The following is a 26,034-nucleotide window of genomic DNA, read 5'->3' on the forward strand; positions in this document are numbered from 1 at the left end:
GTGTCCCCAGGCATTCTTACCTTTTGTCTCTCACTGGTCTGGGACTTTGCCACATGTGACACATTGGCTGTCCTGCTTCCAAGGATCCATTTGTCCTTGTCACTGGGATTACAACCGGCCATCGCCACATCTGGTTTTTCAATTAGGTTCTGCGGCTCTAAACTCAGGCTGTCATCATGTCTGCAAGGCCGGCACTTTACCCACTGAGCCACCTTTCCAGCCACCTAAACTACCTGTGTTGTTTTTTTAAAATTATGTGTCTGTCCGTCTGTCTGTCTCTCGACTTGGGGGTGCTACGGCATGTGTGTAAGGTCAGAGGACAACTTGTGGGAGTTGATTCTCTTCGATCATCTAGGTTCTGCGGATCAGATTCAGTTCATCTGGCTTGAAGATTAGCAAACCTAGCCGCCGAGCCAGCTCTCTGGAGCACCTAGACCACCTGCTGTAAAGCAATGTGACTGGCTTCCGGGTGGGAAGTTCAAGGTGGTGGAGAACTTTGAACTCTTCCGAAGTCCTAAAACACTCAAAGTGAGTGGAGTGTTTCTAGATGAGTGGATGGGGTGTTGGGGAAGGGTGGATGTTTAATGAATGAGCCTGGCTGTTGGGGTGACAGGTAAAATCACAGGCCAAGATCCAGAGTTTTCTGGGCCTGCTTTGCTTTTCTCTTCTCCTGCTTGTGAGTAGGCACACTAAAACTCCAAAAGTCCCCAGTCTTTTCTTCCTGACCTCTGACCTCTGGCCTCTGACCTTCAGCGCGGGAGAGGGGGAGCTATGTGGGCCAGAGCACCTGTCATCAGTCTGTCCTGCCAATGCTACTTCTAGAAGGGAAGAAACAAAGTCAGGGGGAGGGGGATGGGGAAGGTGGGAGGGGCCATATGCGGAAGGAACGCAGGATGCCTGTGGGTGCTGTTGGTGCCCAGAGTACTGAAACATGACACTCCATGTTCCAGGCACTGCCTTGTGCATCTTCTTGCACTGAGTCATTTTATTCTCATGCTAATTTTGTGAGTTATACACTTGAGGGTTCCAGTTGCAAATGAGGAAAGTGAGGCTCAGAAGACTAAAGGACCTGACTAGTGTTCCCTAGTAACAGATGGAAGAAGAAAGAATTTCAACACAGCCAGTCAGCTGATGGGCTGGTATATGGGAGTGGGTGCCCTCTGGGTGGCAGGTGGACAGGCTTCATGACAGGACAGTGACCCTCTTGAGAGTAGAGTCCTGCGGTCTCCCATGATGATGACCAGCATTCAGAAGGATTCTGTAGGTTGGTAATCGCACACACGCACACACACACACCCCACCTCAATTAGGTGACTCGAAGGCTCGAAGGCTGGGTTAATTTAGAGTTGAGACAGAGACTGGACCAATTCAGAAATAAGCCTGGGGATAGAAGTCAAAACCAGACTTCATGGGGTCTCTCTAAGCAAACGCTTCCTGGAAGTGACAATGGTCAACTCTTTTATTGTGCACTTGAATCAGAACAGGCACAACACTGAGGTCTGGGGAAGTCCAGAAGGACTGTGGCCACAGAGAGAAATGCACACAGACACACACACACACACACACACACACACACACACACACACACACACACACACACACGCATGCACGCACGCACATACACACCCTTCTGCCAGGAAGCAGTGAGCGGTCAGTGATAAGCCAGACACCTGCTGGAGACTGTGCAGGAAAAGGCATTTATGAAGAGGAGGTCTAAGTCTGCATCAGAAGAGAGGTTTTCCCCAGGAAATTATCTGGTGAGGAATGTGCCAAGTGCCTCTGATACTGGTCATGAGCAGGGACCCCTCCCAAGTCCCATCTCTTCAAGACTCTCTGCCTTCCTAGCAACAGTATCTGCAAGCTACCCTGCAAATGGCCAGGCTGGTTAGACGGATGCACTTGGTGGCCACTAGCAACACTGGCCTGGTACCCAGGAGCACCGAGGTCTCTGACAGAGCCATGCATAAATGATAGACACATCAGGCTGGTTCTCCTCAAGTCCCTGTGCCAATTCTCTACTCTCTCAGGGGCTTTCTCACGAAGCACACACTTCTAACATCCCAGAAGAATGACTCCCAGTGTCTTAGGTAACACTCATTCACTCATTTACTCAACCGCTCATCCATCCATTCAGTCAATCAGGAAGCCATGCCGTGCATCTGTTACCACGGTAACCGTGGGTCACAAGGTGAATAAGACAAACATGGTCTTTACCTTCATGAAACTGTTGCTCCACTGTCAGGCTGCAACGAGGATGCTTGAATGAGGTCCTGCAGACCTTTGACTTGGGTACCAGATATCCTTGTGGTTTCTGCTAACCTAGGGAGGGAAGAACTGGCTCCAACAGAAAGGGGCAGGTTCACTTCTTCCTTTAAGAAAGCACGATCAGGAAGTTTTGAGGGTTTTAGTATGTCCCATCCATCCCAGCAAGGACTGCCTCCATCACCCCCTTGAAGAGGAGCCTCGTAAGACTGGCATGGTGCCCAACTGAGTGTACACAGGCAATTCTAAAACCAAAGCCCATAGCTCTGCATGATCAAGTCATATTACTGTCCATCCTCCGATGATGCTCCTATTTTCAGGAAACTTCATGCCCTTGTTTAGCTGACCTGTTCCAGGAAGCCTGTGTGAAGCATGTAGGAACTAGAGCAGGGGATGTTCTTTAAAGACCCCTCAGTAAGGCTGGGCGTGGTGGCGCATGCCTTTAATCCCAGCACTCGGGAGGCAGAGGCAGGCGAATGGCTGTGAGTTCGAGGCCAGCCTGGTCTACAAAGTGAGTTCAGGATAGCCAAGGCTACACAGGGTTTCTCTTCAGTATCCTAAAGAGTGAGGCACGTTTTCCGGAAGGAAAAAAAAAAATCTTCGCAGAGCTTGGCCTCCTAGGAAATGTTTCTGGAAGAAGCAGGTCCCCACTCGGGCCTTTCATTCACGGAGAACGCCACCTGCCTTTGCAAGGGCTCTGCCTTGTGGACACAGCTGGGTCCCTCGGCTGCTCCCTCGGCTCCCTACCTGCCCATTCTCCCTACCCTCCAGGGCCTTCAGCTGGCCCCACAGATCTCTCTGGCCCTCACACCAGGAGAGCTGCACACCCTTCCTGCCTCTTGATCTGGCAAAGGGAATGGAAACTTTTCGTGGAAAGCACTTGAGCCGACGACGAACACTCCCAAGTCAGAATGTTGACTGCTCGGGGGGCGAGGGGGGGCTGACGACCAGGGCACAGGATTGGGGGGGGGAGAAGAAGAGGGGGTTCCCCTTCACAGGGTCAGGACCTCCTGCAGGCTCCTCCCACCCTTTCCACAGACCGGTATTCGCTAGCTCTGTGTGACCCGAGTGAGCTGTGCCACTCAAGAAGTCATTGTCCTGCACCCTCTCACAGTACTCGCCAAGCCTGGTCCTCCCCCTTTGCCAATACATGTCACACACCCCCTTTCCAGTGCCCCATAGATGACTACGAAGCTTGCATTGGGGCTCTGTGGTGTTGAAAGTCCAGAGGTTTTTGCTGTTTTGCTTGAGACCTGGTTATGGTTGTGGGATTTTTTTTTTTTTTTTTTTTTTCTGTCAGCTGCCTGCTATATCAATCACGGAGTCGGGAATCTATTTATAGGTTGGGAGTACTGTGTCCTTAGTCACAAAGAGACACAGACAGGGGACTGTCAGCTGGTGTCGGAGGAGCCAAGCCACGAGTCATCAGCCACTGGAACACCTGAGAGTAACCGTTCCTCGGCAGCCCCGTCCTCTAGCCAGCCCAACCATGTAAGTAAGCTAACTTCTCCTCTCCCTCCTCCCCAGACTGCCCCGTGCCATCCGTCCTCCCCTCTACACACCCTCCTGTCTGCCGTGCGCGTTTGCTCTCTCTCTTTTTAATGGATAAAAATATCTCCCCACGCCTGCTCTTTCATCCTTCTTTCCGTGCACTGAAACATGCAGCCCCGAGTGGCTGAGAGCTACATGGTTGCCTCTGTCAGGCTGTCATGGGAAGGTCAGGGGCTCCCCGCATGGCTGGGTGGGATGGTTACACAAACTCATTTGGAATCGCTGGGCTCCCTTTGGTTTTTATTTGTTTTCGTGGAGAGAAAGTAAGCAAATCAAAAGGGCAAAGGGAAGTTCACACGCGGCTCAGAGGGTGGTTCTGTCTCCCAGCGTGAAAACTTTTACTTGCCAGCAGCTCCAACGTTTGGTGGGGCGAGGAAGGCGACAAAGGGGAAAGACTGGCTTCTGGGAGGGGGTGTTCGGAGTGATGATAGTGGGGTGCTGACAGGCTGGGGGGCACTCTGGGAGCTTTGAGGTTTGGCTTGTCATGACCGCTCCAATAACTATCTTATTTACAGCACCTCCAAGGAAAAGGGCCATTCCTTCCCTCCTCTTTCCCTTCCGTGGAGTGTTTGCAAAGTGGAGGTGAAAGCTTCGGACCATACGTTGCCTGGCTGGGGCTGGCTCCATTCCTAGATGTATTTTCTCAACTCTGGAAGGAGTTAGGAGACTTGGGTTGGGAAGAGAAACTGTCTGGAGGTAGGAAGTCAGGGGCAGGGGGCTCTGCACCCTTCACTGGAGAGAAAAAGTTACCAGTTTTGTCAAAGCTAGACTCGGTACACACAAAGGGGGCAGACTACATATTAGGTGTCTGTGGAGCACACACACACACACACACACACACACACACACACCTATCACTGTCCTGAGTGAGTCTTAGCTGCCATGATCTTCTCATGGATCCTTGGAACTTTGGTTTCTAGATAATGAGTCATATTTACCAGAATTTCTGCGCTTGGGGAGATTGGCTTTCCAGCATTGCTGGAAGAGAAGGCCTTAAAGTTTAAAAAAAAAAAAGAGGAATAAACCTATGTGTTTGTATTTAATGTAGACTATGCAACTATTTAAATAGACTTCATTCTTTTTACAATGAGTCCTATTTACTTATGCATTGGTTACCAGATGCTCTATTGCTAAGGACAACTTCTATATTTGTTTAGAAAAACAGTATCCGAACAAAGAAATAATCCTTACTACAGTTTAATGGCAGTAAACAAAGCAAATCAGCCTGAATTGTTTTTGATTACAAGCAAAATAGGTTTGTCAGCAAAATAGTTGATGAAAGTTAAATAACACGTGGGTGCACACATATGCTTCCAGGGGCAATTCGATCTCATTTTCATTTTAACTTTCCTTTTTCTTGGTTTCTTATTTCTACCTGCATTTTTGTGTTGGGTTATTAATATCTTTAATTTGATATTGCAGAGGGAGGGCTGGGATCGGGGAGGAAAAAGGAAAGAGAATGTGAAGCCCATGTGTTCACCAGTGGAAAAACCCAGAATAAAGAATAAAGGAGGTAGCCTGGTGAGGGGGTGCACACATGCACGCCTTTAATCCCAGCACTTGGGAGGCAGAGGCAGGTGGATCCCTGAGTTTTGGGCCAGCCTGGTCTACAAAGTGTGTTCCAGGACAACCAGGGCTACTTAGACACTGTCTCAAAACATGAGAAGGAAAAAAAAAAAAAAACAAAAACAAAAGAGGAAGGAAGGAAGGAAGAAAAAGTAAAGAGGGTGAGCATCATTACTCAGATCTAGTATCCCAGTCATGCCTAAGAGTCCAGGGAAGGGAACCCGGGCATACTGTCCGTGTCAGGTTATTGCTATTTCCTATTCCAAGGTCTCTGTGTGACAAGCCAATCCTGCCAAGCTCTCCCCTCAGTATGCTGGAGTGGGATTTTGTGGGTTGTTGTTAATTAAGGCACATGTGAATCGAGTGATTGAGACATTGTGAACAGAAATTGGAGTGATCCACTGTTTGCAAAGCTGAACTTTCTGGACTTTCTGAGCTCAGTGGTTTTTAAAACAAAGTCTGGCTTTTTTTTTTTTTAACTTTTCAGAACAGGAGCAAATCCTTTCCTCCACACCAACCCCTCCCCAACATGCACTCCGAGGCCCTTCTGTCTGGTGGGGACTCGTGACTAAAGGTAATGGAGAGAGTCTTGTGTTCTTGTTAGCGTTCACGGTCCAGAGAGGACAGCATTTGTTGAAACACTAGAAACAAGCCACCCTTCCCCTCAACCTGCGGCTATGTCGGGGTGGGCTGGGGGTTTGCTGCGTAGAATGACGGCAGCCCTGGCTTTGGTCAGGACTCCGGTTTCTCCCGCATTGGGGATGCAGTTGGGGGTAAAACTTCAGGACATTTGCCTACAGCCTCTGATTACTTAGTTTCTTTCTGCTTCAATAGCCATTAATTTTATGTGGTCTGGGCTCCCATCAGACTCATTTTTCCCCCTAACTGATTTCTTAAATGTGATTGGTCACGGAGCTGTCTGTGACTTCATGTGGGCAGAATCAAACCCCATCCTTGGCTCGTCTCTGTGCACGTCAACAAGCAGCCACCCGTGTGTGTGTGCACGCTGTGGTTTCATGTGCCCTCCCTCCCTGGAGCACGCAGGGATCCATTCTGACCTCTTCTCAAATTGGGGACAGAGGGGCCAACGAGCAGGTGCCTTGGAAGGCTGCAGGCTCAGGTGCAGGACCGTCAATCTCCAGGAAGAAGAGATGGCAAATGTCAGAAAGAACCCCCCTGATTCAGACAATTTAGGTAGTTGAGGTCTCTCCAAATACCCCATGAATAAAACTGGCAAACCAAAGACCGGTGGGCATAGCTCTTGCTCCCCGTCGCTGCAGTTCCATGGTATCTCTGTCCATCTCTTTCTTATCTCTATTTTTACATTTCATTATCTATCCCCTCTTTTTTCGCCATTCTCCATCCCCCCCCCCACCTCCCACCCCTCACCTTTCCTGAAAACACATTTCTATCTGGCACAGAAAATAAACTGAGATTGTGGGTAGTTATGTTAATCTAATTCAATCCTCCGCGGGTTAGGAGTGAAATTCTAACAGTAGAGCTGTTGAGGGCTTTTTTGTTAATGGCTTGGGGATTACATTGAGTTAAAGGCTCATTTCCTAATCAAACAGAGAGGGAGAGAGTGATTCCGAATATTTATGAGTCTCCCAGTGAGAGTTTAAACCTTCAACTCCAAAAGCTGGGTTTCTGCGGGAGGAAAGAGTTAAAACCCCTCAGGGCTGCTGGGGAAAAAAAAAAATTAAACCAGTTAAGTCGTCAGCATTTCCAGGCAGCTGTAGAACTTCTGGGCTCTTCAAAGTGGAAGGTGGGATGGAGCTGTAGGGAGGGGGAGCTGGGTTCACAAAGCAAATATGGAAAGCCGGGCCAGCGCCTGCTAAAGGGTTCTGAAAGAACCTTACAGCAACCTGGGCTGTTAGGTCCTCTGGAGGCTTGCAGGGGCCGAGCAACTCTGAGTCCTCAACTCGATCTCTCTCTAGTCTGGAGGCAAGAATAAGACAGGAGTATGGCTCAATTTGCCAGCATCTGGAGAGTTAGTTCCTCCTGTTGCCTAGACAGCACAGACAACCAGCATCTGTCCCTGTCCCTGGGACAAGCGCTGCTATGTCAGCCAGTGCCTGTGATCTCCAATTGGGTCTGTTTGCTCAATTCTGCCATTCGGCTCCCTCCCCTGCCTCCAGCCCCCACCCCCACCCCCGCCAGGGATCTCCAAACCTCTGGCTCACCGTACCAGGTGAAGGCAGGTAGAAAACTCTCTGCTCTCCAGCCAGAGAAAGCAACTTGGGCAAGGTTCAGTCATGTCAAGGTCAAGCTGATGTCAGGCTGTTCAGGTTCAGGCAAGTTTCCTAGCCTCTCTCTGTGCTGGCTCTCTGGGGTACAGTAAAGGAAGAGGGTGGCAGAACCACATGACCGCTGAACAAACCCTGGGTCCCTGCCGTAAAATTTCCTCCCCAAGTTCCTGATGTGGGCATTCCATGACATTGGCTCTTCCTCCGTCACCAACCAGATGGATATTTTCTGTTTCTTTAACTTGGACTCCCAGCCACCCCTCTTTCCTAAGGTCAGCTGACTTGCTTCCTGTGGGGGTACTGGGTGCTGCTTCCTCTTAGCGCTTCACGTGTGGTGGCCCATGGGCCTTGTATCTGCTTTCATGTTCCAGTGGCACTGCTCACATACCGCCAGAACCTTTCCATGACGTCATCTTCCCCTTCTTGGAGCTTCCACTCTCCACAAGCTCCCTCCCTACAGCATTCACTTCAGTGAGATGATCGCTGTCTGCTACACTCGACCTGGAGCAGCCACACTTCACCCCCACGTTGGCCTGTTCCATCGCTGATCAGACATGCCCTTGGCGCCTCTGCTGACTCAGACGCTAGGACTCCAACACTGCCAGTCCCCTTTCTCATTGTGACACTAGAGCTGCTGGACCCTCATGGTCTCACTTAGGCCCCCTGCACTAAGGATGGAATCTGGGACTGCATCCCCAGGGCAGACTGCTCAAGCTCTCTGTCCAAACAGTGTGGATATTTTCTTTGAGCTTGGTCCAGAAAGGCTGGCTTCTGTACATCTTGGGACAGGAAGAGGTTGCACATCTCCCCAAAGTGATGCTGGGCCTGATGTGTTGTTAAATGGGGTCTTGAGTCTTGCTGTCCCTCCAGTGGACACCCCACTGGGAGCAGAGCTCAGGGTGTCCTAGGAAGCCATGGGACCTGAAAAGAACTTGGGGGTTTTGAGTCACCTTGAGAGAACAAAGAGAACATCGCTCTGTCAGGGACTGGTCCGACTCTCCGGCAATTGATTTTTGTCCACCCTTTGGGCCCTGGTTCATGTTCCATTGAGAAGTTAGGTTCTTGGGTCTCGAGGCTCCTGCATCTTGTTCCATTTCTTCTGTTCTCCAAGACCAGTTTCCCTTGTCACACGCAGAGAGGCTGGAGAAGTCTGGGTAAAGCCACCCTGTGACCACAGGGCCACAGGTGACTGTTCGTCCCCCTTTCTCTCACTACAAGTGCCTTAGAAGATCAATTCTAGCCACCAAGTGGGTACCACTCTGGTCTTGGCCAGGGTTGTCCTATTGTGCGATGTTCCAGTCCTCATAACCCTGGATGTGCCTCTGTGGAGGGACTCACTATGTCGCAGAGCAGTGACCTCTGCTCTTCTTTCCCACTGAGAAGCCTTTTATTTGCTGGTTGCAGTGGGCACTCTTGAATGGGTCCCACTATGCCCCCCCAAAATTCACAATGAGACCTGCATTCTCACTCCCTTCTCTCTGCTCTCCACTCTAGCAACAGAGGTACAACCTGGAAACACTTGAATTGTCACTGCCTCCTTTTAGCCTCCCTGTTGAAGACTCTAGTGCCTGGTACAGTGCCTTGTATACAATACGTGTTGAGAGAATGCGGCCAAATGAATTGCAGAATCTCTTCTCTGGAGGGGTGTGTCCAGTCCCTTAATCACAGGGGGAGTGAACTGAAGCTTTGGTTACCCTCTGTAGCAGTGGTTCTCAGCCTTGTTAACACTGCAACCCTTTAATACAGTTTCTTATGGCTGGGTGTGGTGGCGCATGCCTTTAATCCCAGCACTCAGGAGGCAGAGGCAGGTGAATCACTGTGAGTTCAAGGCCAGTCTAGTCTACAAAGCCAGTCAAGGACAGCCAAGGCTACACAGAGAAACCCTGTCTCGAAAAACCAAAACAAAACAAAATACAGTTCCTCATGTTGTGGTGACCCCCAACTATAAAATTATTTTCATTGCTACTTCATACCTGTAATTTTGCCACTGTTATGAATTGTAATGTAAATATTTTTGGAGATAGAGGTTTGCCAAAGGGGTCACGACCCACAGGCTGAGACCCACCGACTCACTGAATATGAACTACTTCAGCAGCTCATGACCCCTCTGCCTCTCTCCCCCTCCCACTTGAGGGGGGTGCAGCTTAGTCACTTTTCATTAATCACGAATCTTCCCAGCAATTGTTGAACTTTTTCACCGAAGAAGTTTTGCCTGACTTGATGTCAGTTTAACTATTCATCTATTCCTCTCCTCCATCAGGCTCGCTCCTGTTCCCTTTCTCAGCCTTCCTGCTTCCTCTGGCTGCTCAGACTCTGTCAGGCCCCTGTTCTGATCCCAGGGGTGCACATAAGAGGGAGCCCGTCTCTCTGAAGCCATGCAAAGTGTCTGCTTCCATTAGCACAGACAAGGCCTTTGAAAGGTGGTGGGCCACGAACATCACTCCAACTTCTGGATTCCTCCCAGAACAGCACCACTGCTGTGGGAAGGATGGAGTGCAGGACCTCAGGCTGCTGAGGGTTAAATGGCAGCAGTGAAAGGCCTGGGCGTCCCTTGGGGACTGGTGGCTGGCTGAGCCAATTGATTAAGCTTGCCTTAGTGATCTTTCCAGCAATATTCAGGAGCAAAATTCTTGCTGATTAGGCTCTATGTGTGGACGTGTGAGTATTTTAGGGTTTCCGACAATGAAGGGGCGGGATCGGACATGGGTGGGTTGCTTCTGCACCGGTCTCAGGCAGGGCTCTACTAACCCTTGTATATATGAAGTCAGGTAACAACAGCATGCTTTGTGCATGCACAATTCATTTGGGGGAGGCAGGTGGAAGGGGCACAGGGCTTTTTTTTTTTTTTTTAACCTTCTCTTTGTGACTTCCCGGGAAATTATATTTACTTTGCGATTGCAGTGTGTGTGTGTGTGTGTGTGTGTGTGTGTGTGTGTAGCTTAGTGTGACATCATTTATAGTTCCAGAACTACAGAAATGGAGCTTGGCAGATCCCTGGGGCTTGTGGATAATCTAGCCTAAGCCAATTGGTGAGTCCCAGGCCAATGAGAAGTAGTCTGAAGAAACAAGATGAACAACACTCTTGATAAACATGAACACACACTCACATGCACACACTTAGATGCACATGTGCATGCTCACAGCATTGCTGAACACTGATGTCAACTGCAGGGAGTACACTTCTGTTTGCGGGCTCTGGTGGTCCAAGGACAGCCTGCTGCTGTGGAAGGAGATAGATGTCAAGGGGCCGGTCTGTGGGAACACGGGTGCTCACTCTCTCCAGAGTGTGGCTCCCTCGGTCATGAAGGAAGGCTGGCAGGAAGCCTCTTAGGTGCTCTAGCTCTGAAGTGACAGTCCCAGTCCCAACGTACCTGTGTCTGCAGCATAACCAGTCACGGAAGGTCAGCTAACCCTCTCATCCAACGTCAGGGACCCAGATGCAGTTTTGCCTAAGCTTTGTGAATTTGCTATACTTTTTCTTGGCTTGTTTTCCTCTCTCTTCTCTCATACCCTGCTATCATTAAGCACACTGGAAAACTGCTAGGAAAGCTGGCCAGAGCGACCTGTCCAAACACATAGATCCAAAAGTTTTAGTGCTTGTTTTCAGTTTATAGATGCTATAGTTCTGTGGCTCGGTGTGCCACATCTTCCCTCTCTTCCTCCCCTCTGTAGCATCCAATCTCTACAGCGCTTGGAGGAGCCCGGCACCAGCTCCCCATCTTCTCACACCAGGCTTTGGGCAGCAGCTGAAGGAAGGGAGGGACACAGGGGGGATTCCGGAAGGAAGTTAGCCCCTCTAGTCTCGCCACAGCATGCTTCCTTTGCCAGCCAATTGGAGATGGTCTCTGTTCTGGATCATCTACGACTAGTGAGAAATGAAAATAAAAATCAGAGGAGAAACAACCCCTGAAACGTGGAAACATTTAACAGTTTTGGTTTAACATATCCCCCAGTATGGTAGCCTCTGAAACAACATTTGGGTTAAAAGCAGGTTTCTGAGTCAACACAAGGCTGTCATGGCTAGGTTTTATTGTCACTTTGGCACAACCTAACATCTTCTGGGAAGAGGGAAGTTCAACCAAACAGTTGCCTAAAACAGATTGGCCTGTGACCACGACTGTGATAAACTGTCATTGGTGATTGATGCACTATGGGTGTCCCCATCCCTAGGCAGAGAGCCTGACCTGTATAAGAAAGTGTAAGAAACCAAGAAGAGACTTGATACCCTATGAGCATATACAGGGGGAGGAAATCACCCTCAGTCACAGTCATAGGGGAGGGGAGTAAGGGGAAAGTGGGAGGGAGGGAGGAATGGGAGGATACAAGGGATGGGATAACCATTGAGATGTAATATGAATAAATTAATAAAATATTTTTTAAAAAAGAAAAAAGAATAGATCAAGGAAAGAAAAATGAAAGAAAGAAAGAAAGTGTAAGAAGCCCGGTGCCTGTAATCCCAGCTCTCAGGGAGGCAGAGACAGGTGGATCTCTGTGAGTTCGAGGCCAGCCTGGTCTACAAAGTGAGTCTGGGACAGCCAAGGCTACACAGAGAAACCCTTGAAAATCCAAAAAAAGAAAAAAAGAAAGAGTAAGAAAAATGTCTAAGAAAGCTGGTGACCCAGTAGTAGGGTCCTTCTGTGGTTTCTGCAGAAAGTTCCTGCCCTAACTCAGTGAGGCAGTGAGACCTGGAAGTGTGAACCAGGCCTGACTCATCTCCCACCAGCTGTGATGATGGACAAAGCGGCTGCCAGCCTGTCTCACCCCAGTCTCAGCACGTACAGATGGAGGTGGTGAGAGCACCTCCTTAATGGAGTGTTGAGGACCACAGGAGACACATGACAGTGTCTGGGCGGTGCTCACTGGTTCTCAGAGTCATTGTGGTGAAGGAGATGACATACACAGTGGCCTCAATAATCATTTTCAAGGGCCCCTTGATGGAAAGGCCAAGAGGAAAGAAGCTCTCAAAAATTCCTACATTCAGCCTGGAGAGATGGCTTAGAGGTTAAGAGCACTAGCTGTTCTTCCAAAGGTCCTGAGTTCAATTCCCAGCAACCACATGGTGGCTCATAACCATCTACAATGAGATCTGGTGCCCTCTTCTGGCTTGCAGGCACACATGGATGTAGAATACTGTATAAATAATAAATAAATGAATCTTAGTTTTTAAAAAAAAAAAATCCCTACATTCCTTATAGACTCTTCCTGGCCAGTTTATAAAGATCAGGAAAGGTGTTACTGCTGAGATGGTTTCAAGACACAGGTGGTCCTGCACTGCATGTGGCAGTATACACTGAAGCTGGCTGCATGTGCATACATAGTTACCTCTTTCTTTTTCTTTTTCTTTTTTTTGAGACAGGGTTTCTCTGTGTAGCCTTGGCCATCCTGGACTCACTTTGTAGACCAGGCTGGTCTCGAACTCACAGTGATCCGCCTGCCTCTGCCTCCCGAGTGCTGGAATTAAAGGCGTGTGCCACCATGCCTGGCTCGAGTTACCTCTTTCTTACAATAATTTTCCTTATTTTTTGAAATTCTACTATAATTACATCATTTCCCCTTTGCTCTCTTTCAAATTCATGGCCTTTCTTTCTTTAATTGGTTATATATATATATATATATATATATATATATATATATATATATATATTTAAAACATACATATTCATACATACATACATATATATTCCTAAATATATAATTACAACCTACTCAGTTCATATAATGCCACTTGTATAATTTCAGTTCTGACCACTTGCTTTCCACTCTTAAATGTGGAAACATGCTTGAGGGGGGGGTCTTGATTGAGCTGAAAGCTGCCTAGATACTAAAGCATGCCCATAGACACGTCTGTGCAGACATTTCCAGAGACACCAGATCGTGGGGGCTTTGGCATAATCAGTGGTTTAATCCAGTGATAGAGTCAAAATACGAGGCTGGGCCCCAGGAAGTGTGCCTTTAAAGATTATCTTAGCCCTGGCCCCTTTCTGTGACTTCTGTCTGCTTTCTGACTACCATGGGGGGAGCAGCCTTACACCCCACACCTTTTTGCTATGATCATCTGATTCTTCAAGACTCGGAAACAGCAGAGCCAGCCAACTATGGACTAACGCCTCTACACTCATGAGCCAAAACAAATCCTTCCTTTTGAGAGTGATTTTGCCAGGGATTTGGCCGAAACAACTAAAGGTCCGACTAACATAGCGAGCATATTGCCGGTCTGGGGCTTGGGCTAATCTGGGATAGCCTTTTGCCTTGTTTGCAAAGCTGCTCTTCCATAGGCCAGCATATAAGGCCACTGGTATGCAGATAAGAAGGCAGAAAATGAATTGCTTAAGTTGCCTTGTGTGTCTGTGAGTCTCAGTCCCTGAAGTGCAGTTTCTGTGTAAGGCCAATTCTTCTTCACTGTAAAGAGTAACTAAGGGGGGGATTGCTTGTTTGCCACATGTTTAATGGGCCGTCTTCTGGGAGTACTCAACAAGGAAAGAAAAATGGGACCAGGAAAGGGCAATTCCTAGTGCCTAGGGGCATGTGTGTGTGTGTGGGGGGGTGTGATTTGTGTATTCCAAGGAACCGCAGAACTGCCATCACCCTCTTAAGGGAAAATTCCGAAGCCAGGCTTGTGACCAGCCTGAGAGTTGGTGCGCACGTGTGCACGTTCAGGGTATTGTGGTCAGCCATCCATGACTCCTCTTCCCCATCTCAGGCTGAGAGCAATCTAGAAGGAACGTGTAATTACTATTTACTCTGGGGCACTCAATTGAGAGCACCCTCCTGTAATGATTCTTGCTAATCCCACCTTCAGCCGCCCATCTGCCGTGGCTCCTTGGGAAGCAGGGAGTGAGCAGCACTTTTAGCCCAGAGGAAGGAATCTGGAGACGGAAACTCGCCCCTCTGAGTTCATATGCTGCTCTTGGGCCACAGACACACGGAGATGGCATCTTTCTTGGCAGACTCCTAACTCAGACCTCTGTGTTGGGCATGAGGGTTTCACTGTAAGGCCAGCTGTGACTAACGGGCTCTGTGGGGCAGAGAGACACACTGACCAGAGAATCATAGTTAAAACAAACAAACAAACTTAGAGACAGGCAGATACCATTTATATAAAGTTATAAAATGTGCAAAAGAGGTTGGTTGTTCATCACATAGGGATGAAACAGAAGATGAGCGCCCAGGGGTACATCCACCTCGGGGGATTCTGCATGCCCACTTGTCAGTGGTATCCATCAGCTTTGGCTTCCCCAGCCACCTCTTTAACTTGCTTTCCTGACTTACTTTGGGGAGAATTTATCCTTTTTTTTGTTTTGTTTTTTTGTTTTTGTTTTTGTTTTTTGTTTTTTGAGACAGGGTTTCTCTGTTTAGCCTTGGCTGTCCTGGACTTGCTGTGTAGATCAGGCTGACCTCGAACTCACAGCCTGACTGCCTCTGCCTCCCAAGTGCTGGGATTAAAGGCGTGTGCTACCATGCCTAGCCTTGTCCAATCATTTAAGGTGGGGAATGAGGAGAGAGACAGAGACAGAGACAGAGAAAGGGAAGGAGGGAGGTAGGGAGGGAGAGAGAGAGAGAGAAAGAGAGAGAGAGAGAGAGAGAGAGAGAGAGAGAGAGAGAGAGAGAGAGAGAGAACAAGTGAATGCATTGTAATTAAACCCATGGAATCTGTTTGCTAAAAATATCAGAAACATTACCTTGAAATATGACACTCGTGCTGTAGCTGGACACTGTTGTGGAGGCGACCAGGCTGTGTACGGAAATAATAACTGAGTTTTAGATCAGCATATTGAGCAATCGCTTAATTAGCTTCCAGAAGCTATTGCCTGGCAGCTTTGTCCAAGCCACTTGTCTCCCTCTGCCCGAGTCTTTGTCTATAGAAAGATGAGGGAGTGGACATCCTGCTCTGAGTGTCTCTGTCTCTCTGTGCACGGAACCTCGTGTATCACAGCTCGCTGTAGGGTCGGGGATTCTGTTGCAGGGATAAGGGGTCTCTCTCCCAGCAGTATCTGGATGTGACAGGCACCCAACATGCTTTGCATGTAGTGAGGAAGCCATTGTGGTAGCACAGGGGTGTGATTCTAGCCCTCAGGATGCCGAGGAAGGATTTTCTGAGTTTGAGGCCAGCCTAGAGCATGGAGTGAAGAAGAAGAAGAAGAAGAAGAAGAAGAAGAAGAAGAAGAAGAAGAAGAAGAAGAAGAAGAAGAAGAAGAAGAAGAAGAAAGGGCGTCCATTGCTGGGCAATGGTAGTGCACCCCTTTAATCCTAGCACTTGGGAGGCAGAGGCAGGCAGATTGCTCTGAGTTTGAGGCCAGCCTGGTCTACAAAGCGAGTCCGGGACTGTCAAGGATACACAGAGAGACCCTGTCTCGAAAAACCTAAAAAAAAAAAAAAAAAAAAAAAAAAGAGCGTCCGGGGAATAAATGATACCAGCTCCCCATGCCAATTTCATATGGCTGAACCACAAATGCTAAAGACCTGGCTACTTGAGCTTAGCACCTTTGGGTTCCTCCCCTAGACCATCACTGGTCAGGGATGGGCGTTCTTGCTTTCACAGTCTGAACAGGAACATCTTTCAGTTAATACTATGTAAAGTGAGCTCACTCTTGAGCTGGTGAGATGGCTCAATGGGTAGAGGCCCTGGCCACGAAAGCCTGGCAAACCTAGTTCAATCCCAGGACCCGTGTGAAAGGTGGAGAGGGACAACCAACCCTAGCTACAAGTTGTCCTGGGAGTTCTACATGAGGGCCACGGCACATGTGCACAAACATTCACACGCAGTAATAGTAACACTAATAGTCATACTAATAGTAATAGAATTAAAGTAATAAATGAGTAAGAAACCCTGCTGCAAGCCATGTCTAGGAAGGCTGGCTCTTCCCTGCTATGTCTAGTCCACACGGCTGTTCTCTTCCTTCTTCCAGTCCCTTCTCTCTTACTCTATTAATTTAAAAGTATTACATTTGGAGACAGGCTAAATAAAGAGTCCTCAGAGCAGAGAGTGTGCCTCATCCATTTTCTCTGTCCCTATGTGCCCCTTTGTAAAGATTATCTCTCAGTTTTTACTAAATGGCCTTGATTTTTATCATTAATCGCTGAGTGATAATTCCTTTTTCTGTGTCTAACTTATTTCTAAAATATTCTCCCTCGGGTCCCGCAGTCTACTTTTACTGGAATCCGTGCCCCTTTCCTCCCTGTCTATGCCAGTTTAGAAGTCTCATCACGAGATTCCTTCACATGTTGGACCCTTGATCTCCGGCCTTTCCTGGTCCTCCACTGTAGTTCCCAGAAGAGCAGTCCTTGCCGTCTGGCTTCCTCAGTTCAGGTGGTCCTGGGTCTCCGTCATTTCCATACAGGGCCTGGGGACGTGCTTTGTTCTCCAGCCCGGAAAACCTCATCTTCTCTTGAACCTGCCGTTCTCACACTGGGGGGTGAACCACATCATAAATTTACAACTGGAGGAATGTTTTCCTCTTGCTTCAGCTCCCCCGGCCCCACCCTTTCCTCACACCAGCTGTGTGGTTGCTTGAGACCTAACCATGACGTCTCCTGGAGACATTTCTCCATGTTTAGTGCTTCGCTGCCTCCTTGGTATCCCTCGCGTGCTTTTCCTCGATGACGCTGCTTCTGAGTGTGGGAGAGAGAAAGACATTTCTAAGGAGGTGTTATGTGATGGGAACTTGCCTTAGCTTGTCTAACTCATCTTTGTAAGGACTGGAAGATATAGGTGTCGGGATTACTCCCATCTTACAGAAGGAAAGGCTGAGGCACTGAAGTTAAGGGTCTTGCTTAAGGCCAGTCAGGTAGTTACGCCATCTAATGTCACCTTGCACGGGTTCCTATAAGACTCAGTACAACAAAAAAAACTAGTAGAAAACGTGAGTGTGTGTGTGTGTGTTGGTATGTATGGTGTGTGGTGTATGGTGTGTGTGTGATGTGGTGTATATGATGTTGTGTGGTATGTATGGAGTTGTGTGTGGTGTGTGTGTGGAGCTGTATGTGTGTGGAGTTGTGTGGTGTGTGTGTGTGTGGTATTGTGTATGGTGTGTGTGGGATGTATGGTGTATGGTGTGGTGTAGTGTGTGTGTTGTGTAGTGTATATGGTGTGGTGTGTGTGGTGTGGTGTGGTGTGTGTGTGTGTATAGTGTGGTGTGTATGTGTGTGGTGTGGTGTGTGTGGACCGATGTGGTGTGTGTGTCTCATATCAGCTCATGCTCTGATTATCTAACCAAATACTGACAAGAAGCCATGCAAGGGAGAAAGGGTTTCTTTCAGTTTACCATTTGAAAGTACACAGTCCCCCATGATGGGGAAGGGCGTCGGCAGGAACGTGAGGCAGCTGGTTGCAGTCCACCATAGTCAGGAAGCAGTGAAAGATGAATGCTAGAGTTGACTTTGTCCGTTTTATTCCCTGTGTAGTTAGTCTGGGATGCTAGTCCATGGGACTGTGTTGCCCACGTTCAGTGCAAGTCTTCCACCTGCAGTGAAATCCTTCTAGAAACATCCTCAGACAGGACAATCAGTGTCACCCAGGTGACGCTAACTCCAGGAAGGTTGACAAGGAAGATTAAAGCGTCACAGTAGAACTGAGAATTGTTGAGCCTTGTTCATGCTAGGTGAGCTCTCTGTCGCAGAGTTACAGTCCAGCCTCCTATACTTTTATTTCTTTAAGATGTATTACATTTATTCATTGATTCTGTGTGGATGCATGCATGCAAAGGCGCACATGTGGAGGTCAGCAGGCGACTTGTAGGACTCAGCTGTCTCCTTGAGTCCGGCAATCAAACTTAAGCAGTTTGGACTGGCAGCAAGCCCCTCTAGCCATGAGCTGTCTTGTCAGCCCACTTTCATTTTATTTGAGATAAAGTCTTGCTAAGTAGCTCAAGCTAGCCTGGAGCTCATTCTGTAGCCCAGGCTAGCCTTAGACTTTTGATCCTTTTGCTTCAGCCTACCTAACATAGACAAAGTATTGCATCACAGGTGTTGCCATTAAGAAAGTCCCCTTAGCTGGGCATGGGGGCACACACTTTTAATCCCAGCACTCAGGAGGCAGAGGCAGGTGATCTCTGTGAGTTGGTCTACAGAGTTATTTCCAGGATAGCTATTACACAGAGAAACCGTGTCTCAAAACAAAACAAAACAAAACAAAAAAATTAGAAGAAAGAAAAGAAAGTCCCTTTATTCCCCCTTAGTTCTCATTTGCCACTCTCACAGCCTCATGTTTCCATAGATCATGCATTATGTGCATTTTTATTCGCATGCATGTGTGCATGTATATGTGTGCACGTGTGTGCTTTTTTTTTTTTTTTTTTTTTTTTTTTTTTTTTTAGATAGTCTCTCACTGGCCTAGAGATCTCCAAATAGGCTAGACTGGCTGATCAGCAAGTCCTGCCTGTCTCTACCTCCCTGGTGCTGAGATAACCAGTGCACGCCACCACACCCAGCTTTTTCACATGGGTTCTGGTGATCAAATTAATTTATGCAAGCACTTTACTGGCCCATGTCTCCACCACTGCGAATAATCTGCAGCGCCTCCATGGAACAGCAGGTAGGCATACTGGGAAGATGAAGACTTACTCTGTGAGTTACACTGAGAGACTCAGCAAGCGCCAACATCTTGACGCTTTCATAGCTCACATGCCCAGCATCTCTTGCTCTGCCGTGCCCACGCCTTCCTTCTCTTTCTCCTTCCCGTGTGAGATCTTACACCCTCCTTCAGCCATCCGTAAGCGACACTTCCCCCTTTATGTTTCCTGTTTGTTTTCCACATTGTGCTTGTTTCACATCTTATCTTTTCAGAAACTTGACCCTGGGTCGTCACCTTTCCTAGTATGAATATCAGCACACCTCCCTATGAAACCTTCTTCCCCGGACTTCTCTGGGCACTGTCTTTTCCCTCCCTGTGGGCTATCTCTGCTTTAGCCCACTACCAGGCTTTCTTACGGAGTAGTGTGGGACGGAGGGAGGGTCTCTTGCCAAGGCCACAGCACCTGCCGCTGGACTCCTTACCCGCTCTCCTGTGACCTTGGTCTCCCTTTGATCTGCTCACCTTGGCTTTCAAGATGCTAATCACATTCTCAAGGCAAGTCAGACTATCTTCCCACCTTGGATGGAGTCCAAGATGCGCTCACCATTTGGGACAAAGTGTTCATCCTCTGTGTCTGTGACCTTCCACAGACAAGAGTCTGTGGGGTTCCCACTGTCCTGTTTTCCTTTTCTCTCCGGAGGTGCTCACAGCCTACAGCTTTCCTCCTAAGGCAGTGGGCGAAGGGGTCGTGGCTTATGGCAGGGCCTTCAGGGGCACAGAGGTGATGGCAGTGTGTGGCACCTCCCCCTTCTCCCTAAGCTGAAGTGTCACATTGGAAGCCTCAGGGAGATTAAGGGGATACCTCGACTGACCGTTCAGTGGAGACTTTGTGTCTCCAGCCTGCTTGCTCCCTTTCCATGGGGCTGCTTTCCCTGGTTCTGAGGGATTTTGATTGTCCCCAGTCTTCCCAGTCCTGGTCTCACTTTTTGTAAGGAGATTGCTGAAGTGCTCCAGCAGGGGTGTGGGGCACGACTGGCACTAATCTGTGTCACCTATGAGACCTCCCAATGCCAAGCTGCTCACTTTGAAGGTCTCCACCCCACCCCCCACCCCCACCTGGCCCCTCCGTGGCCTCTGGTTCTCCAGCCTGGAGCACACAAGGGAAAAAGGAACCCTCCCAGATTCTGGACCCACTGTGAGCGCTAAGGACTCTCCTCAGACCGAGGCCGACTTTGCTCACTTGGCTTCTTTTCATCTACTGGGGTATATAAGGATCTCTGTCAGATGGGTTTGAACACCTTGGCGGGCTCCACTGTCGCTGCTGTTTGGGGGAAGCTCTAAGGAGGAAATGAGTGCCTGAGGTTAGCTTCCCCAGAGCACAGGCTGATGTTGGCGGCAGGGAGGTGGGTCTGACAAAGATCTGTGTAGAGAGTGACTTCTGGAGGAAGCGGGGAGGGGTGTGCTAGAAATAAGAGGTAAAGTCAGTCAGCAAGCAAATTCATGGATTTAGTACGGTTCAAGCCTGTCCTCCTGGACCTCTCTATGACATCTTGAGGCATGGAGATTAGCTAGTTCTACCCTCAAATCAGACAGCTGCTGTGCTAGTTGAGGAGAGAACTCATGAGACTCATGTGGACCAACTGAGCACTCCTGATCAAGGGCAGTTGTCAGAAGACAGTCATTTTTCAATGGAGAGGGAACACCATGGGGCAGAGGAGCCGAGTAGAGCCCAGTGGAGTGTCACCTGTATCTATACTGGGACAGAGAATGAGAGGTAGCCTAGCATGACTTCTTTCCTTTCACATCCGCATGGATTCCTCTCGAATCTGAATTCTATCACCTTCCAGGTTGGCCTGGTATAGAGCCATTGTAGGGACTCGCTCATTTCACGTTTCTATTTCACGAAGAGCTAACACGTCGACAGCCACAAGTCTGGCCTCTGAGATAGAAAATATGTTGGGCAAGAGTGTGAGGGAAAAGGTCGGGCTTGCTTCATCTTTCTGTAGCCTGTCTGGCTGCCTCAGGGGACAAGATGGAGAATGTGAGCTGGGTGTGGCGCGCACGCCTTTAATCCCAGCACTTGGGAGACAGAGGCAGGTGGATCTCGGTGAGTTCGAGGCCAGCCTGGTCTACAAAGTGAGTCCAGGACAGCCAAGGTTTGTCTTCGAAAAACCAAAAAAAAAAAAAAAAAAGATGGAGACTGTGTATATGGAAGGCAAGCACATGGGCAGGGGACGTCGAATGAGAAGACTATGTTGAGTGGGGTTCCTTGTGTGTTATTGACGCCTTTTGAGGACCCACATGGAGGTAAGATAGGATGGGCATCTATCTCCCTTGTACCACCAAGGAAACAAAGATTCTCCAGTCTGCCAAAGGGAGGATGACGGACCTAGAAGATATCAAAGACTATTCCAGACTCACGCTTAGCTCATGTGTGGGTGTGGATACCCTGTTCTTGGGGTACTGTGGAATGGGCACACGCTGGCTCAGTGATTCAAAGTGGCCCAGCCTATCTCAGTCCCCAGGGGCTTAAAACGTCTTCCTGCCTGGCCGGGTGTGGTGGCACATGCCTTTAATCACAGCACTCGGGAGGCAGAGGCAGGCGGATCGCTGTGAGTTCGAGGCCAGCCTGGTCTACAAAGTGAGTCCAGGACGGCCAAGGCTATACAGAGAAACCCTGTCTCAAAAAACCAAAAAAAAAAAGTCTTCCTGCCTGAACTCTTGACACTACTTCATCTCTTCCACCATCCTCGTGCCCTGTCCCAAACCTCTTGCATTAAGATACCTCGTCTCACCCTTCTCTGGAGGGGATATAAAGCCCAAGGGCAAAGCACATTTAGTTTATGTACCCCGTATCCCACATGCACCTATGCATCTGTTCACAATTGCTCAAATCCACACCCCATGATGGGGCACACGTGTTCACTCTGTGTTCATGTGCCTGCTCACCAGCCCCTTGTCTGCTGACTCAGTGCTACCATGGGTGTCTCTGACACCTGCTCTGTGCTCCCACCGACATAACTAGCAAGGAAATTCAAGACACCGTGAGTCCAAACTGACGGAGCCCATGGTTCATGGGAACCTAGTGGCCACTGCTGTTGTTCCAGAGCCCAGGGTTCACTTCTTCCCTTAGGGGCACCCAGGCACTGACACATACAGGCGCTGGACTTGAAGGAATGAAACTTAGCTGGGTGCGTGGGTCTCTAATACAGTAATACAGGCCTTTAAGTGACCCAACTCTTCCAATGATACAGCGTTAGCGCTCTCTCCCTCCCTCTCCTCTCTCTCTCTCTCTCTCTCTCTCTCTCTCTCTCTCTGGTTTTTTTTTTGAAACAAAGTTTCTCCCTGCATAGCTTGGACTCACTTCGTAGACCAGGCTGGCCTCAAACTCACAGAGACCTGCCTGCCTCTGTCTCCTGAGTGCTGGGATTAAAGGCGTGTGCCACCACCGCTTGGCAATACAACCCTCTCTATTGAGGGAATAAAGGCTATATAAACCTTGGGGAAATGGGTAAGGGGTTTTCAGGTGAATGTGCACCATTGGCTGGGACTGGGGTGTTGGGTATGCTTTATTTACATGGAAAGGAATTCCAGGTGCTAGCTGAACATGTCCTGGTCACCAGGATACATGACTACCTTGAGAATGGCAGAGGTAGGGGTCACAAGACTATGTGAGCCAGAGCATGCGGTCCAGAACAGGGAGGGGTACGAACCTTCCATCTGCAGGTCTCAAGATTGGGATTTTCAGGGTTTGGACACATCTGGACCTCACTCTAGCTCCAGGCCAGTTCCCTTGGGTCACACAGTTCTCGTGTCCCATGCACTGCCAGCACAATGGATGGGGAAAGTCCAGACTTGGGTAGGTTTGGGTTTTCTCTCTGGCTTATTATTTGTTTTATGGTCACTGGGAAGCTCACCCCATTCACACCCCTGTCCTCCTTGTGTTGGCATTGGCTTTCTCATCTGGTCATGAAGTTGTAAAATCCAAATCCCATGGGAGGTTTAATGATGACGGGAGAAGCCGAGGACAATACAGGCCGTAAACTTTAAACCCCTACCCAGATCTAGCCAATGGTCAGAACATTCGCCACAGTGGAGTGGAGAGTGGGATATGTCTTTCTCACGTACTCTGGTGCCTCACATTTGACCATGTCCCCTGGAGGGGGAGACCTGGTGGCACTCAGAGGAAGGACAGAGGTTGCCAAGAAGAGACTGATACCCTATGAGCATATACAGGGGGAGGTAATCCCCCTCAGGAACAGTTCATAGCGGAGGGGAATAATGGGAAAATGGGGGGGGGGAGAGGGAAGAATGGGAGGATACAAGGGATGGGATAAACATTGAGATGTAACAAGAATAAATTAATTAAAAAAAATTAAAAAAAAAAAAAAAGGATGCCGGGAGATGAAGGATAAGGAGGCGCCAGGTCTGGGGTGGCTTGGAGCTCTGTTCTTCCTGTGACTTCACAGCTTAAGCTCATGGATGATGCTGAGTGCACTGAATCCCTGGGTTCAGTCTGCTCCCTAAGTCTCTACCAGCTCTTCCATTTCCCACAGAATGGTCTGGAAACTTCTCAAGAGATATCTATGCTCACACAAGTCAAGGGGGGAGGAGGATACAGGAGCTCAGAAAACAAGCCTTGAGGGACTGCACTAAAAGGGTATTGACAGCGAATTTTCTACCTGTCTCCATGGAACAGTACATAGGGCAATGATGCTAGCAGTTGTGGGTGACGACGCTGGCAATGAGGACGAGGGAGAAGGTGTCTCCTGCCCTGAGCACACACCAAAAAGCAAGCTCTGTCTCTGGTTCTATTCCTGACCCTGCTCATGCACAGCACGAGGGGGTGCTGGAGTCACCCCCTCCTGTGTGACAGATGAGAAAGGCAAGGCCCAGTAAAGTTCTGTGACCAGCCTAAGATTTCAGTGGCCCCTGAACTGTAGCCCTAGAGTCTGAGCCAAGGCCATCCTCACGTCCTATGCTCATGGCTACTTTCTGGCATGGTGAACCCAAACTCTGGACAACACTGTGGAATCAGAACACATGAGCTGCAGACAAGAGCCTCCAAACCAGCATCTTCCCGTTTTACAGGTGGGAACATGGAGGTCCGTGTCTGAACAGCCTCAGTCTAGTTGTGTTTATGTCAAGAAAGGAACGGGAGAAACTTTGTCCTTTTCTGGGGTAAGCTGCAGGGTGCAGGGTGCTGGGTGCTGGGTGCTAGGTGTGTATTTTAGCCATTACTCCAGGGGGAGGCAGGAGTGTGTGTGCCATCAGGTGTTTCAGTCCACGTTAGTGCAGGGAGATAGAGGAGAGAAAGGAAGCAACTAAATATAGTTGTCCCAGGAATCCACACAAGCTGAATGTCGTGCCTTCAACCCCCAGAACCCATGGAAAGGTAGAAGGAGAGAACTAAATCCACAAAGCTATCCTCTGACCTCCATACCTATGTGCACGCCCCCCCCCAACACACATCACACACACACACACACACACACACACACACACACACATTAATAATACATACAACTTACAAAGAAAAGCAAGGGTATGGAGAACGATTGAATGAAGTCAATGTCTGGATTAACTGTCCTTTGAGCTCATGTCCTTGACACCTGCACTGGGCAAGCAAGATACTTCTGTGTGCCCATTTCTTCCACAGGGAGCTGGCAGGGGTCTGTGCATCTCACCACTGACGCTGGTGAGCCCAGTTGGAAATGTCTGCGGACTGCACATCCCAGCCTGAGCTGACCTATGCAAACACAGGCAGAATTACAGCCACCCATAAACAAATTAGCATCCTTTAAAAGGTGAAAAGCACCATAAAATGTCTGGGTTTTGTTTACAGCTTCCAGGGGCGGTGGCCAGGATTGGGGTTAAATCACTGAGGTGTCTGCAAGGAGCAGAAGACTCGTCTCTTTCTCTCACCCCGTGGGCACACATGACCAGGCGCATCGCCTACACTACAACCTCATGCACATTCGGGGGGCCCCCCCTGCAATGGTCGCTCGGTCCATCCCGGTCCTGCCTCGTTCCTGCCAGCCTGGGTCCCAGCAGGTGTTCCCTAATTAGCAATCTCTTCATTTCCAATCAAAGCACAAAGCGGCCCCAAAAGCCCGTCTTTATGAGGGAGCCGAGCAGCGGCTAGGGATGTGAGGGGGGGTGGATAATTGTCTTCGCCAGTGGCGGCGGTAAGCGGGCTGGCTAATTCATTATTGTAATAACTTTGCTTGTCCTTGGGGAGGTGTGGGTGGGGGAGGGAAGCAGGAGAAGGGGGAAGGGATGAGAGGGGCTGAGGGTAGGGTGGATGGAGGGCTGGGGCAAAAGGTGGGAGATGGAACAGTAAGTGAGTGGTGCCCATTTCTGTCCTCTTTGGTGACCTCCCAACCTCTGACCGATCTGCAGGGTGTATCCTCTGGGTTCAGAGCCTACTCAGTCTGTACCATAGGGGCAAGTGCCAGTTGCTGCCCTCTGCAGCAGCCACGTTGCAGTGGCAGCAAGTTCTGCCTTTACCCTCTTGGGATTCTCTTGTACTGGGGGAGACTGGGTGTACGCTTGGAGCTGCTTCTCAGGCCGCAGTGGCCCTGGAAGAAGTCTTGGGATTGAGAAGGGAGCTCTCTGGATGCTGGTTTTCCAAGGGCTCAGGTGCCATAAACTAGACCGCCTAGATTCTGCTTTGCACCTTAGTGACAGAGTTCTTCTCAGGGCTGCCTACCCTGCTGTTGGCTGACCGCTTATTAGAATTGGGGTAACGACTCCAAGATCCCTTCCACCCAAGTCAGGAATTTCCAAGGTGGTTTTGGGTGTCCTTAAAAGGGGACATGGTAGCTGTGGCGGGAGCTGCCCCTTCATCTGTCCTACAGAGAGCAAGACCTCGATATGAGAGGCTGGGGAAACCCCCAC

General features: G+C 49.1%; 1 protein-coding gene across 1 annotated transcript in view; it reads left to right on the top strand.

Annotated features, from left to right (window-relative positions):
• Nucleotides 1-3,584: 3,584 nt before the first annotated feature.
• Esrrb (estrogen related receptor beta) overlaps nucleotides 3,585-26,034 on the top strand; it is a 152,900-nt gene continuing 130,450 nt past the window's right edge. Inside the window, exon 1 of the mRNA XM_051149626.1 lies at nucleotides 3,585-3,753. Coding sequence (XP_051005583.1) covers nucleotides 3,752-3,753 — 2 coding nt within the window. The 5' untranslated portion in view covers nucleotides 3,585-3,751. The remainder of the gene's footprint in view (nucleotides 3,754-26,034) is intronic.

The sequence above is a fragment of the Acomys russatus genome, chromosome 1, assembly GCF_903995435.1.
Source record: "Acomys russatus chromosome 1, mAcoRus1.1, whole genome shotgun sequence".
Lineage (NCBI taxonomy): Eukaryota > Metazoa > Chordata > Mammalia > Rodentia > Muridae > Acomys > Acomys russatus.